Raw genomic sequence first — 14,173 nt, 5'->3', positions numbered from 1 at the left:
CACATCCCTCGGGCATTGCCTATAGCTCACCTGTTTTTGATGGGGCCTCGAAAGGAGGGGTCATATTTGGCCGAATTCCCTGAAAGGGGGAGTGGAGGATGAGTCATTGAGGGTCTCTCTCCCCACCACATCCGGTCCTTCTCAGACACTCCGTAGTCCCAGGAGCCTGTCTAGCTGACTAACAGGACCCTAGGGACCTGGATTAAAAGTACCCTGGTCAGAGAGCAGTCCCATGGTTGCCTGCTGTGGCTGCTACCCAGCAGCAGGAGGGAGGTGGGGGCTTTATTTTTGGCAGTAGTGGAAATCGAATCTATGGTTTCTTATGTGTGAGACAAGAACTCTGCCACTAAACTGTAACTACAGCAAATTATTTTATTTATTTACTTTTTTTTTTTGAGATAGTGTTTCTTTATAAAGTTTTAGCCTCTTGGAACGATCTCTGTAGACCAGGCTGGCCTTGAACTCATGGAGATCTGCCTGCCTCTGTCTCCCAAGAGCTGGCATTAAAGGCGTGTGCCACCACCTTCAGACCGAAGCCATTTATTTTCTTATTTTTGCTTTGTATATCAGACAAGATCTTGCTGAGTTCTCCAAGCTGGCCTTGAACTCGCCACCCTCCTGCTTCAGCCTCCTGATTGGTTTTTTAGAAAAAGCTTCTTAAAGTGATTCTTAAAGGTTTTTGATTGGTACCTCAGGGCATCTGAGTAGTATGTGGCCCAGCTTCTGGGATTCCCTCTTAGTGGCCCTCAGACCCCAGTACTAATTCTGTCCTATATCCTGTTCCAAGTCAGCTCTGGACCGTCCAGTTTGGGAGCCCCTCAGGGGACCACAATCACTTCTCTCAGCCCTCTGGCTCAAGGATATGACAAAGAAAGGATGGTTAAAGCTATGAAACTCTGTAGGTCAATGGGAGCTCCGTAGGACCCCCCCACACACACACACACTCAGGCTACCCTACAGCTCTGTAGACCCCCCACTCAGGCTACCACGGAGCTCTGGGTAGCCAGCCAGATTGACATCTGAGCCGACTGCTGTGGTTGTGGCCACGTCCTGTTCCTGGTCCTCCTTGAGTACACAGGGGAGGGGGTGGGGCCAGGCTGCTAGGGTCCTGGTGGACGCTGAGGGACAGCTGAGGGCTGGGCTAGCCTGGGGCAGGTATCTTCTTTCGTGGGCATTCTGGACTCTGTCCCACCTGGGCTCACAGACACAGGGTCAATGATTGACCCAAAGCTGTTCCAGGAAGTTTTCTGTGGCGTGCTCTGGCCATTACTCCGTCTCCTAGGGGACACCAGCCCCACCTAGAGGAGGCCCAGCCCTCAGCCCTCTCTCTTCCCGGTCCAGTCTCACGCTTCTCAGGATTTGGGGGAAAGACTTCCAGCCCTTTACTTCGGCAGTTCTGGAAACAGGCCTCCCTGCTTTCTCTGCCCTCAGGCCTCAACTTCCACACCGCCCTGGCCCCTATTAAATAAAGTGCTCCAGGTAGGCACACACTTCTTCCCAACGGAAACCTTAAGGCAGGTGTCAGCTGTCTCTGCTCCCCCCACTCCTCACAGGGGCCCTACCAGGGGGACTCCAGCAGCTCCACCCCCTATTCAAAAGAATTCCCTTAGTCCATGGTACTAGCCCCCCACTCCTCTCTGGGATTCTAGCAGGCAGACCCCAGTAGCTCAAGGTCCCAGGCCCCACACTTTACAGGAATCCTAGCAGGCAGACCACAGAATTTGGGTTCCAGCCTCCTACTCCTCAAAGGACTTTATTAGTTCAGAGGCTCATCTCCCCAACTCCTCACAGACCCCAGGAGTGTCAGACTCTTCCTCTTCATGGAGTGTGGGTTAACAGACCCCTCTCCAGCAATCTGTGCTCCTCTGAGCTCCAAAGTCTAAAGGAGCTCTCTGACTCACAGGAACCCCAGCCCCGACTCTTGGAGGTTCTACAGCACAGGACACTGCTGGACTCTTAAGTCTTCAGGACCCTAACCTGCCTTCTAACCACACAGGCTTTGTTTGTCAGGGCTCTGCCCTCAGGGACCTACAGCCCAGGCCTGACCTCCCCCTTCTAGACGCCAGCCCCAACTCCTGTTCACCCAGATTCCATTTAGTATGCAAGTCCTTTCCGGTGGCTCGGACCATCCTCCCAGGACCAGATTCTGTCTCTTTTCCTTGACTCCTGTTTTCCTGCAGGCTCTCCTCAGAGACCCAAGACTCCAGTTCCTCAGTCAGGATACAACCTCGGCCGCCATGGCTGCAGAGCCCAGCCACCTCTCTCCAGAGCCCGGGCCTCTGACCCCAGCCTTACCGTAAGCCTCGTTTTCATTCTGCTTTCTCCCCATGGCTCAGTCTCCAGAGTGATTGGAGCCAGGGAGACCTAGCCGCTCACCTGCCGCCCGCCCCGCCCTCCCCTCCCCTCCCCGACGTCACAGCCCCGCCCCTGCCTGCGGTCCTCTACAGTTCCTTATCTCAACTCTCAGCCAGCTCAGGGGTACCCGGCCTAGAACTGGGCCCCAGGAGCCGCTTGCAGGGTCTGACCACAGGAGGAAGAAACTCGAGTACTTTGATAAGAAAACACTGCATAGTTATTCAGAGTACTTCAACTGTGGCACACCCAAACCTCTAGGTTGTGATTTGTGGCCCATGGGTACCCCACTGCTCTTCTCTCCCACCAGGTGGCAGCCCACAGCTTGCTTGCTTCCCACCTCTGTCCCCTTAGCCCTGCAGTCCTCATTGTCCTGAAACAATCACCGGACAGTTTATTACCAAACCCAACATTTATTGAGAACACAGAAAATCAGTTGGCGGAGGCCCAACTTCAATCAGCAAACTGAGGCCAGGCTCAGTGGGGTAGGCCAGCCCTGAAGTCACTCCCAGTGAGAAACCAGCTCTGGGAGAGGGGCTGTCAACCTTCCAGGCCTAACTGGGGTCTCTGACGGAGGAATGTCTGAAGGGCAGTGCCCTGGCCTGGATTTTAAGAGTCCTCAGGTATTGATGGGGGGCAGGGAGCTGAGGTCAGGGAGCAGCTCCGGGTGGGGGTCCAGCCGGGCCAGGCGGCTCTGCTCCAGGGCGATGGCCTCGGCTGAATGCTTACACTTCTCGGAGCCGCACTGGCAGGTGAAATACTTGCTCTTGATGTCCCAGAATCGGTCACCGTAGTCAAACCTGGCAGGGGAAACATAGGAGCCCTTGACCCATGGATCCAGACACTCAGAACCCATCTCCCAGAGCCACAGGAGCCCTTTCTCTAGGAAAGAATCCTCCCTCCACCTGAACACTTCTCCAGATAGACCCCATGTCTTTGTTGGTCTATTGATCCCCACTCCCAGAGAACTGTCACAAATGCAGGCTTCTGCCCTCCCAGGCTTGGGACCAGAATCTCAAGAGGCTCTGTGGGAGGTGGGATGCAGCCAAGAGCCTAGCACACTTTACAGCTACTCCATCATCCAGTCAACCCACCCTTGCCCTCACCCCCTTCCTTGTTTTTTAAGATAGGGTCTCTCTCTATAGGCCTAGCTGTCCTGGAACTGTCTAGATGGCCCAGGCTGGCCTTGAATTTGTGGTTACTTCTGCCGCAACCTCTTTTAAATACTGGCGTGACTAGCATGTGATACCAGGGCAGGCTGGACTTCTCTTTTTGTTGGTTTTTTTTTGGACACAGGGTCTTACTCTATAGCCCAGACTCTTTGTGATCCTCCTGCCTCGGTCTCCTGAGTGCTGTGATCATGAATGCATGTCCCCACACCTGCCTTGCACTGTTTTAACAAGCCCTCCAAGGGACACTTAAGAACACCAAAGGCTGGTTGGCCCCTCAGGCTGGCCCAGGACTGCTGGGGTTCCTCACCCCAGCTCCTCCCCAGTCCGGATGTCCCTGGAGCTGAAGAAAGCAATGCGCGGGAACCGCAGGTCCTGGTGCAGCATGAAGACCCGGACAGGGATGATGTTGGGGTCACACAGGTGGTTAATGAAGCGACTGATGTTGCCATAGTAACGGGCATCAATGCAGTAAACCTCACCATCCTGGGGGTGGGGGACACAATGTTCTTAATACCCACCTCCACCCACTCACCTTGGTAGTTTTCCTGCAGTGAGACCCAGTCCCTCCACCCAGGTTTCCACTCCCAGATGTCCCAGGAGGCTGCAGAGGACACAGGTGCCGCTTCCCACCTTGTTGTCTAAATCGAAGAGGTACGAGTCATCCTCCCTCACGTCGGCCTCGGCGTCCGAGATCAGCTCTCCCACATACCTATTGGACAGACACTTGCTCTGCGTGTGAGCGGGGCTCTGGGCCCCCTCCCATCTCAGTTCTCAGAGCCCAGGGGAGGGGTGCAGGACACGGTCCAGCCACTAGGGGTCCCCTGTGCAGCTGGCACAGGTGTGAGACTCTGTGGGGCGGAGGTGGGAGGAGAGCCTGCAGACCTGCAGAGGCACGGTGGGAGATGATGGGGAGGGTGTGCCCTGAGGATTAGCATCCTTGGTGGCTGGCTGGGTGCAAAGTTGCCAGGCTTAGACATGGGGAAGTGTGTGCACCAGGAACTATCTATCACACAGGCAGGCTGTGCACAGCCTCATCAGCTGTGACACTGCACTGCCCCATGTAGCTTGCAGAGGAACTGCACAACCTAAGGACAGATAAGGGCGGCTGAGAAGTTGAGGGAACAGAGAAAGAAATGGGGCGGTCCTCAGAGCAGGTGTCTGAGCAGGTGAAGGGGCTTCTCTGCTCTAAAGGCCACAGAGACCGAGGTGAGTCTAATGGCCATGGGGAGGAGGTGCACAGGAGGGAGCTATTCTCACTTTACAGAGAAGATGAATAAGGCCGGGAGAGATTAAATAAAGTGGCCGGGGACACAACAGAACACAGCTCACACCCAGGTCTGTCCGCTGCAGGCGTGCTAGCTACATCTAGGCAGTAAGGAAAGGGACGACATGATGTCTGGAAACACACTCGGTGGGTGGGGGTACATGCAGGATGACACGGAGCTCTGGGGTTCAGAGCAGAGGGAGGCCAAGCTCTGTCTTCAGTTGAGAAGGAGGCAGGAGGTCAGAGTGGGGCCTGGGGGTCAGCAGAATGCTGACACACCACAGTCTCAGGGTGAACTTACTCGCAGATGAACGTGCCCTGGGGAATGGTCTGCAAGGCACGGACCCCCCAGCCCATCTTGGCAGTCCGGTAGAGCTGCAGCCGCACCCTAGAGGTGGAGAGGGAGTCATACTGAGTGTGGGACACCAGGAGAGCCCCAGGGGAGGGAGGCGGAGGCGAGGCAGGGTGCCAGGGCGCGCGCCTCACTTGATGCCGCTCTGCACCACGCGGTTCTTGCAGCTTCTCCAGCAGGAGCATGCCTGGTTACACTCAAAGATCAGGGGGGGCTCGATCTTGTTAAACTCCTGGAGCAGCCGCCCGTCCTGGGGTGCGGAGGGAGGGGACAGTGGTTTCTCTGTGGGGCCCATTTCAGCTGCCCAGGACCCAGAGGACTCCACAGGAAACTCCACTCTGACCCCAGCCCAGAGCAGGAGAGGAAGGTGCAGAAAGTCTGCAGGCCGAGGTCAGAGACCAGGAAGTGTGCAGGCGGGCATCGAGTCCATTTGCATATACCCGAGCAGAGAGGCCCATTGAATTCCTGGCAGGGTGACAGGGCTTCCTGCTACACCCTGTCTCATCCCCAACAGAGCAGGGTCCTGGCTCCTTGGCGAGAGTGGCCAGGTGAGGGACACGCACCTTGTCATACCAGCATCGGATGCTGAGCTGACCACACAGGCAGTTGGAGCTCGAGCAGTCATCAACACACGTGCAGTGCTGGGTGGGGAAGAGTTGCTGTGAGTGGGGTTCTGGTTCAGGACAGTGATGGTGATGGTCCTAGTGAGGGGAGTCTCTGTGCTCCCCACCCCATGTGGAGGGGGAGTCTCCGTGCTCCCCACCCCGTGTGGAGGGGGAGTCTCCGCACCCCCCACCTCATGTGGAGGGGGAGTCTCCATGCCCCCCACCTGGGTGGAGGTACCCCCACACCAGGCTCCTTTCAGGCCCTGCGGGCCCCGCCTCACCTGCAGGTGGGTGATGTTGCGGTCGATGTTCATGGTGGAGGTCTCACAGTTCTCAGAGATGTACTTATAGTCCTCCGGGCACGGCTCCCCATCCACACCATTGACGCAGGGGATGGGCACGTTCTCATAGCCTCGGGCTACATCCCTACACAAGGGGCAGACGACGTTAATGCCAGAGCATTTCTGAGGGGAGGACTCCTTGGTGCAAGGGTGCTGGGGTGGTGGCACCTTTAATCTCAGCACATGCAGTGAGACTTTCTTGAAAACAAACAAAAAAAACAAGGTAAGACACCAAGGAAAAGACTCTCGGCTAAGAAATAATTATGTCCCAGACAGTGAGTGGGTTATTTTTGTTTCTTAGTGAGACTGCAGACAGGCCAAGGAACCCTCTACCACCGAGCTGTTTCCAGCCCAACCTTTTTTTTACTCCTTTGTGAGATACAGCATCATATAACCCAGGCTGGCCCCGAATTGCGAGATAGAGAATGACTTGGACTCTTGATTCCCCTGCCCTCGATCCCGAGTGCTAGGATTAGAGACACATGTCACCACCCTGCTGGACTCTGGACTTTTAAATTTTAGCTGGAGACTGAGTCTTGCTACAATGCCCCGGCTGGCCTTAAACATGAAATCATGATCTTCCTGCCTCCGCCTCCTTAGACGCCATAAGGACAGACACAGAGCAACGTACTCAGCTTGTACAGAATACACTTGTATTACAAACTGACCACCCGAAAAAGGTATCTTATCATTTTACGTGTATGAATATTTTGCCTGCACTTATGTGCCCCACATGTATGTCTGGTGCCCACAGAGGTCAGAAGAATCTTCTGGAACTCAAATTACAGATGGTTGTGAGCCGCCATGTGGGTGGTGAGAACTGAACTTGGGTCCTCTGCAACAGCAGCCGCTGCTTTAACCACTGAGCCTCCACTCCAGATCCATTCTTTTTTTTTTGTTTTTTTTGAGACCGTCTCATTCTGTAGCTCTGGCTATCCTGGAAGTCAGCTCCATCTGCTCTGCCTGAGTGCGACAATTAAAGGTCACAGTCCTTCTGGGTACCATGATGTACGCCTTTAATCCCAGCACTCAGGAGGCAGAGTTACAGGGAGCTCTGCGAGTTCCAGGCCAGCCAGGGCTACACAGAGAAACCCTGTCTCCCACCCCACACCCCTAAAAGCCTCCCCTCAAAGAATGCCCTTCCACCCCTTCCCTTCTTGAGACAGCATCTCACTGTGTAGCCCTGGAACTCAGAGATCAGCCTAAATCTGCCTTCAGAGCAGAGCGATCAAAGGTCATTACCACATACTTGGCTTGAGAAGCTCTGCATCTTAGTGTGTGTGCACGTGCATGCGTGGTGTGCACAGGATACAGTGTACACGTAGAGGTCAGAGGGCAACCTTCAGGAGACAGCTCTCTCCTTCTGGTGGGCTCGTGGCTTGAACTCGGCATGCACATTCAGCAGCTGGGCCGCCCCACACTCTCCTTGTGGTTGATGTTTGTTTTTCTTTTTAAGGTCTGAGTCTCCTCATGTTGCAAAGGCTGCTTTCCAGTCAACACAGGCTCAAGAAGTGGTAATCAGCCTTCAGATTAGGAGGGGTCACAGGTGACACCCAGCTCCTCTCTGAAATTCTTATGTGGGTGTCTGCCTCAAACTCAGTAATTCTCCTATCTCAGTCACCTCTAAGGCTGGGGAAACGTCCTTTTTCTTTTCCTCTTTCTTTTTTTTTAAAAGATAAGGTCTCACTGTGTGAGCCTCAATGACCTGGGACTCACTACACACCTACAAACCAAGCTGGCCTCAAGTTCAAATCAACCAACCGTCTGCCTCCTTCCCGCTGAGATTACAGGTGTGGGCTACCACACCCTGCCCTCAGCTTTGTTCAATCGTGGGTGAGTGTGTCATGCTATGTGCTTGTAAGACAGAGGACAACTTGGCTTTCTGAATGTGGGTCCAGGGACTGAACTCCGTTTGCTAGGCTTAGCCGAAGGCTCTCTTGCAAACTGGAGGTCTCACTGGCTTAGTCCCTTACTTCCACCTCCCCTACTGGCAAGATGATTCTAGCAATTCTCTGGATGTCCTGGGGCTGGGAAGGGGCCGCGGCCATGGGCACGGACATCTGGGCTACACTCACCGGCAGATGATCTTCTCGGTGCGGACAGCCCGGTTCCCGACCCCCAGCCTGAGCTTGCGGTTAAGCTGCAGCGCAAACCACACATCGGAGCGCTCTGGGGTCAGATCCCACGCCGTGTCCCCTTCTTTGTTCCGAAGCTCAGGGTTGGCTCCACGAGACAGGAACAACCTGAAGAGGGACAGAAAGCCTGGGTCAGAGACTGCACAGTGGGGTCTGGGTGCCAGGGTCGGGGAAGCTGGGGCTTACAGAACACAGTCATGGTAGCTCTCCCTGGCGGCTATGTGCAGGGGCGTGTCCCCATGGTAGTTGACAGCATGGAGGTCACACTGGGCATTCAGGAGGACCTCAGCGATGGCAGCACTACCCGTGAAGGAGGCCCAGTGCAGACAGATATTTTCCTCCTGTGGAGATGAAGGGCAGAGACTGTGTTGCAGGTGACAGAATCCTTAAACTCAGCCCCCACTCTGCACAGGGGACTCCTGTTACCCGCCACAAGTCCTCTCAGCCCCCTTGAGTGTCCCTCACATTGTCAGTAAGGGTGACGTCGGCACCCCGGGTCAGCAGCATACGGATCACATCGATGTGCTTGTGCTCGGCTGCCCAGATGATGGGCGTCCAGCCCCCGCTGTCCTGAGGGAGGGAAGGAGGCAGGGGATGAGAGTCCAGACTTGCTAACCAGAAAACAGGCGCTAGGGGCACTTCTGGGAACAGCCAAAGCCAGAGAATGGAGTATTCCAGAGATGTACACTCCCCGCCACAGGCTCTCAGGGGACCTCACTGGACACGCTCAGAGATAGAGGAGGGACTTGAGTTTCATGAACCAAAGAAATGAGGGAGCCCACATGAGCAGTGGGAGGCGGTGGGGGAGGGTCAGGTCAGCTAAGGAAGAAGTGGGACCAGAGCCCAGGGGACAGACGGCCAAGGAGCCCGCATACGGGAAGGGCAGCCGGGCTGCTGACCTGGGCATTGACGTCCACCTGTCCTGTGCTCAGCAGCAGGCTGACCATCTCCAAGTTCCCAATTTTGGCTGCATGGTGTAGACAGGTAGAGCCATCCTCTTCCTGAGGGAAACACGAGGCAGTGAACCCTCCAGCTGGCACCCCGCGCCCACCGCCCAGCCCTGTGTCCCTCCAGCTCCATCCCGCACCTTGCTGTAGACACAGCCACCTAACTGCACCATGTAACGCGCCACCTCCAGGTGGTTGTTCACCACGGCCTCCATCAGTGGCGTGCGCTGCTGCTTATCTACGGCATTGATGTTGGCTCCTGCCTGTGAGGAGGAGAGGAAGGCTGGCACCAGGGACGGAGGATGCTGGGGAGGGGTTGGACAGTGAGGTGGGGAAGGGTTATGACGACTGACCTGCAGCAGCACATGACAGATCTCCACGGACCCCTTCTGGGCGGCTGCGTGCAGGGGCGTGCGCTTGCTCTGCTGGTCGCTCTGGAAGTTGGGATCCAGGTTGTCTACTGCAGGCAGAGACAACAAGAGGTAAGAGAGCTGGGGGTGGGACAGCCCGACATCAGGGGACTCCCTGCTAGGCAAGCTGTGCACTAGAGGAGCACAGCCTCCGTGCCGGGAAAGCTTGTGAGTTACGCACTGGACTGTGGATTACACACTGGAGCGGGACCCATCACGGAGGGTCACGTGACCTCTCATACTCCACAAGGCCCTCAGACCCTTAGCCCCTCCTGGTGGGATAGACACTCACGCAGCATAAGGATCACCTTCTGCAGCTCTCCCTGTTTCACCGACAGGTACAGCTGCCGTGGGTGGAAACGCAGCTTCTTCCGTCTGTCAGGGGACGGAGCGGGAGAAGGTGGGCTGCTCAGATTTAAGTACCAACAGCAACACCTATTTCTCTGGCCCATTCGTACCCTGAAAACAGCACAAACTCACCTCTCCGACTCCTGGATGACCAAGGCTTTCTCCAGGGCTTCCCGGCCCGGCCCTGGGGGCAGACCTACAGCCGAGAGGCAGCTGCCATTAGGCAGAGTCAGCGAAGGCCCTGAGCTGTCGATGGTGTCGGCCAGGGGATCGCAGGGCGGGCGCCGCGGCTCTCCGTGCCCACGCATCCGGGCGCTGTGGAAGAAGGTTCTCAGGTCCGGGAGCAAGGGAGATAAGATGGGGAGCAGGGTGGTTGTGGTGGGGAGGGGCCTATACCTGGGCTGGGAGGTATCTGCTCGCCCTGGGGCATCATGTGCCAGGGGTGGCGGAGCAGGCACTGCGGTGCCAACTGGGGGTGTTCCCCCATCGCCCCGAGGAATGGTGACCTCCTGGGCCTCTGAAGCATCCTCTCCACAGTGGGGACAGAAGACCATCCCATTGAGCTGGGATACGCAGGCCTTATGGAAGCGGTGAGCTACACGGAAGTCAGGGTGGCATTCCAGGAAGGTGCCCTGGGGAAGGGAGAGAAGGCAGTCAGCCCCTGAGCTTGCTCTTGCTGGTCAGGCCGCCATCCACCCCGACGGTCACTCACCGCCGTGCAGAAGTAGCCGCAGCCCGGGCAGCAATGGTGCTTGACCATGCGAGCTCGGTGGGCCTCACAGAGCACCATCAGTGCCACGCGGCTGGACGGCCGCATGGTCTCCCGCTTGAGGATGGCAGCATTGCAGCCCAGCAGCTAGGGGGGAAGGAAGGTCAGGGAGTGAGGGTGAGGCCAGGGCCCAGGCTAGCTCACTCCAGGCTTCCTGAGCCAGCGGCACCCAGACCCACCTCTCCGTCCACACTTTCTGTGGCCATGCACTTGTGTCCTGCCCTCTCACTGATGCGGTCAATCTTGGGTGCCTCCATGCGGCAGCTGCAGAGGGGCAGCTCCTCAAACCCACGCTCCGTCTCCAGCGAAGACGTGTCATTGGAGACCCCTTAGACAGGAAGAGACAGAGATGACGGAGGCCTTGCCCCTCACCCACTGGGAGGGTCCCCTCCTTCCCGCCCAGCCACCCCTTCACTTTCTAGAACCCCAAAGCCTGGCATGGACACCCCAGCTCTGGCAGGATTTCCCTCCACCCCCATGGGCACCCCCTGGTGGCTCCCTGTCCCGGTAGTTGGCAATTAATTACCAGCGTGGTTGGGGGAGAGGGTCCCCTCGCTGGGCAGCTCCAGGGACCCCAGAGGAACCTCCATGTACTCACTGGGCCCTGAGGAACCCACACCATTCACTCCTGACACAGAGACAGAGAGAGTGAGAGTGGGGGCTCACGGGGCCTGGGCGCGTGCGCACATGCGGTCTACACAGTGAACATGCACGAGCATCTGAGTGTGTACTGCTCTCTGGGGCCGGAGGAGGGGACCCGAGAGCAGAGGAGCCTTCTTACCTCTTGGCTCCTTGGCCCTCGGAGGTTCTCGCTTCCGCCGTTTCCTAGACGGCTTCACCCACGGGCTGTCTTTCCGCCATTTCTTCTTGGCCTTGCGCCGGCCGCTAGAGCCGCTCTGTGGAAGAGGAAGGTTCAAGAGCTCTGCTCCCAGCTCAGAACAGCTCCCCCACTCCTCCAGGAAGGCCAGTCTCTCCTCTTACCCTGTCTGACTGATTCCCGGACTCCTCGTCCTCCTCCTCTTCTTCCTCCTCTTCCTCTTCTTCCTCTTCCTCCTCTTCTTCTTCCTCCTCTTCCTCCTCCTCCTCTTCACTCAACTGTTCGGCTAGAGCTTCGACTTCAGACTGAAAGAAAAAAGTCAGGCTGGGAAACCAGCAAACTGCAGCTATCTCAGGGGATCCCGAGGCCCCATTCCATTACCACCCCCCCTTCCCCGGGAAAGCTCCAGGTGGTGGATATGGGGAGAAGCAGGAAAGGACTGGACAGGGACAGGGACAGAGGCACAGAACACTACACAGCAGTGAAAAGGGCTGGCACTAGGAAACACACAGAGGAGGCTACTCACAGCAACAAAACCACTCTACAAAAACCTAATGAGGTGTTCACTAACAAAGGGGTCAGGCCACCGTCACCGGAAACCACAGGCCCATTGTCAAAGTTTTCTTTTTGTTTGTTTGGAGTCAGGGCCTCACGAGGTAGTTCTGGTCACTACCTGGAACTCATGGAGATCCTACGCCTCTGCCTCTGGAGTGTGTCAACACTTACCAGTAAAAGAAATGACCAAACTCCCCACACAGCTTCCAATGACAGGCAATAGGAAGGAGGTACCTGTACCCACTTCCATATTTTCTCCCCCCACCCAAAAAAAATCAAAAACAAAAAAAAAACAGAAGAAAGCACCAGACACTCGGGAGACACAGGATCAGAAGCTCAGCAGCTGGGGCTGGAGAGATGGCAAGATGTTGCTGCTCTTGCAAAGGACCTGGGTTCAGCTCCCAGCACCCAACTGGTGGCTCCCAACTGTCTGTAACTCTGGTCTCAGAACATCAATGCTCTTCTGACTTCCAACGGCACCAGGCACGCAGACAGTGCAATATACACACACGGGAAGAACACTCATACACATTAAAAAGCAACCCAGAAGCTCAGGGTCATCGCTGCCTACGTAGCAAGTTGGTTACATGACTGCACCCTGAGACAAACAGCAGAAGGCACTGGAAGGGAATCTCACTTCTAGAACTACAAACAACTTAATCAGCTCACAAGCAAGCGAGGAGGAGGAGGAGGCAGGTGATGTGGAAGTTCAAACCTAGGCTACAAAGAGAGACTCAGTTTCAAGCCCCGTCCCCCTTTAGAAAAAGCATGCCTTTAATCCAGCACTTGGGAGGCAGAGGCAGGAGGATTTCTGAGTTCAAGGACAGCCTGGTCTACAAAGTGACTTCCAGGACAGCCAGGGCTACACAGAGAAACCCTGCCTCGAAAAACAAACCACACCCACACCCACCCACACCCACACGCGCACACACACACCCACACAAGGGGAAAAGAAAGTACCAAGGTAGCTAAGGCTATGTAGAGAGACCTTATCTCAAATAAAAAGTAAGAAAGACAGACATAGTTCTACTCGACTTAATCCCAGCATTTAGGAGGCAAAGGCAGAAAAAGGCAGAGGGTTCTCTTTGAGTTTGAGGCTAGCCAGGGCTACATATTGGGACCCTGTCTCAAAACACAAAACAAAACCCATGGTGCAGCCTATAATCCCAGGCACTTGGAGGCAGGCAGACTACAAGAGTAAGTTAAAGCTGGGCTACTCCAAGGCAACTTGGTAGTGGACGAGGTCTGAAATTATTTACATAGCAGTTCAGTGCTTGCTCACCATGCGAGGCCTTGAGTTTAATCCCCAAATCAGCAAAAATAAAGTACAGGCCTGTTTGGAACTGCCAAGAGAAATCACTTTCACACAAACAGGACCCTGAGGCTCGCTCTGTAGTGCACACAGGAGGGCAGCTGTGTGCTGGGGCTCACCGCTCCCTTCTCTGTTCAGTGGAGAGTTTCCACAGCAGAGTATAAAATACACAAAAAGCAAATCCGACGGACAGGGAGCTGGATGAACAGGTGAAGCGCCTGCCCCTCCAGTGTAAGATCTAAGCCATCCCCAGACCTCATGGAGAAAAGCCAGGCAGGCACTCACAGACACAACAGAGCTTGCCCGGTGATGCACGTCTGACTATTGCACTTGCCAAGCCCCAGGTTCAGCCTCAAACGCTGGGAAACGTTCTGAAAACTCAAACCTACAAATTGTAAGAGAGTAAAATCAGGGCTGGAGAGATGGCTTGGTGGTTAAGAGCACTGACACCTCTTCCAGAGGTTCTGAGTTCAATTCCCAGCAACCACAGGGTGGCTCACAACCAACTGTAATGGGATCCGATGCCCTCTTCTGGTGTGTCTGAAGACAGATACAGTGTACTCACATACACTAAATAAATAAATCTTTGTTTTGTTTTTCAAGACAGGGTTTCTCTGTGTAGCCCTGGCTGTCCTGGAACTCACTCTGTAGACCAGGCTGGCCTCGAACTCAGAAATCCGCCTGCCTCTGCCTCCCAAGTGCTGGGATTAAAGGCGTGCACCACCACTGCCCAGCATAAATAAATCTTAAAAAACAAACAAACAGCCGGGCGGTGGTGGCGCACGCCTTTAATC

The 14,173-nt window shown here is 55.5% G+C and overlaps 2 protein-coding genes across 5 annotated transcripts in view; both read right to left on the bottom strand.

The window, feature by feature from the left end:
* The window catches only part of LOC114616305 (choline transporter-like protein 4), a gene marked incomplete at its 3' end in the record, with an annotated part of 9,998 nt that extends 7,669 nt beyond the window's left edge, over positions 1–2,329 (bottom strand). Inside the window, exons 1-2 of the mRNA XM_028761792.1 lie at positions 2,296–2,329; positions 31–79 (exon numbers count right to left, since the gene is read on the bottom strand). Coding sequence (XP_028617625.1) covers positions 31–79; positions 2,296–2,329 — 83 coding nt within the window. The remainder of the gene's footprint in view (positions 1–30; positions 80–2,295) is intronic.
* Positions 2,330–2,745: 416 nt separating this feature from the next.
* Positions 2,746–14,173, bottom strand: part of LOC114616306 (histone-lysine N-methyltransferase EHMT2-like) — a 16,862-nt gene continuing 5,434 nt past the window's right edge. For 2 of the 4 annotated variants that reach the window (XM_028761795.1, XM_028761796.1), the window contains 21 exons: positions 11,677–11,817; positions 11,477–11,591; positions 11,222–11,323; positions 10,875–11,023; positions 10,639–10,782; positions 10,323–10,558; positions 10,059–10,241; positions 9,871–9,983; positions 9,522–9,628; positions 9,309–9,431; positions 9,121–9,222; positions 8,687–8,791; positions 8,408–8,562; positions 8,162–8,329; positions 6,027–6,171; positions 5,704–5,781; positions 5,275–5,390; positions 5,090–5,176; positions 4,155–4,233; positions 3,832–4,007; positions 2,746–3,152 (listed from right to left, as the gene is read on the bottom strand). In XM_028761795.1, the coding sequence (XP_028617628.1) occupies positions 2,972–3,152; positions 3,832–4,007; positions 4,155–4,233; positions 5,090–5,176; positions 5,275–5,390; positions 5,704–5,781; positions 6,027–6,171; positions 8,162–8,329; positions 8,408–8,562; positions 8,687–8,791; positions 9,121–9,222; positions 9,309–9,431; positions 9,522–9,628; positions 9,871–9,983; positions 10,059–10,241; positions 10,323–10,558; positions 10,639–10,782; positions 10,875–11,023; positions 11,222–11,323; positions 11,477–11,591; positions 11,677–11,817 (2,805 nt within the window). In that variant the 3' untranslated portion in view covers positions 2,746–2,971. The remainder of the gene's footprint in view (positions 3,153–3,831; positions 4,008–4,154; positions 4,234–5,089; positions 5,177–5,274; positions 5,391–5,703; positions 5,782–6,026; positions 6,172–8,161; positions 8,330–8,407; positions 8,563–8,686; positions 8,792–9,120; positions 9,223–9,308; positions 9,432–9,521; positions 9,629–9,870; positions 9,984–10,058; positions 10,242–10,322; positions 10,559–10,638; positions 10,783–10,874; positions 11,024–11,221; positions 11,324–11,476; positions 11,592–11,676; positions 11,818–14,173) is intronic. The other 2 variants (XM_028761793.1, XM_028761794.1) reach the window with 2 other exon arrangements.

Source organism: Grammomys surdaster, unplaced genomic scaffold, assembly GCF_004785775.1.
Source record: "Grammomys surdaster isolate TR1022 unplaced genomic scaffold, NIH_TR_1.0 315356, whole genome shotgun sequence".
Taxonomy (NCBI): domain Eukaryota; kingdom Metazoa; phylum Chordata; class Mammalia; order Rodentia; family Muridae; genus Grammomys; species Grammomys surdaster.
This window is presented reverse-complemented; position numbering and strand designations above follow the sequence as displayed.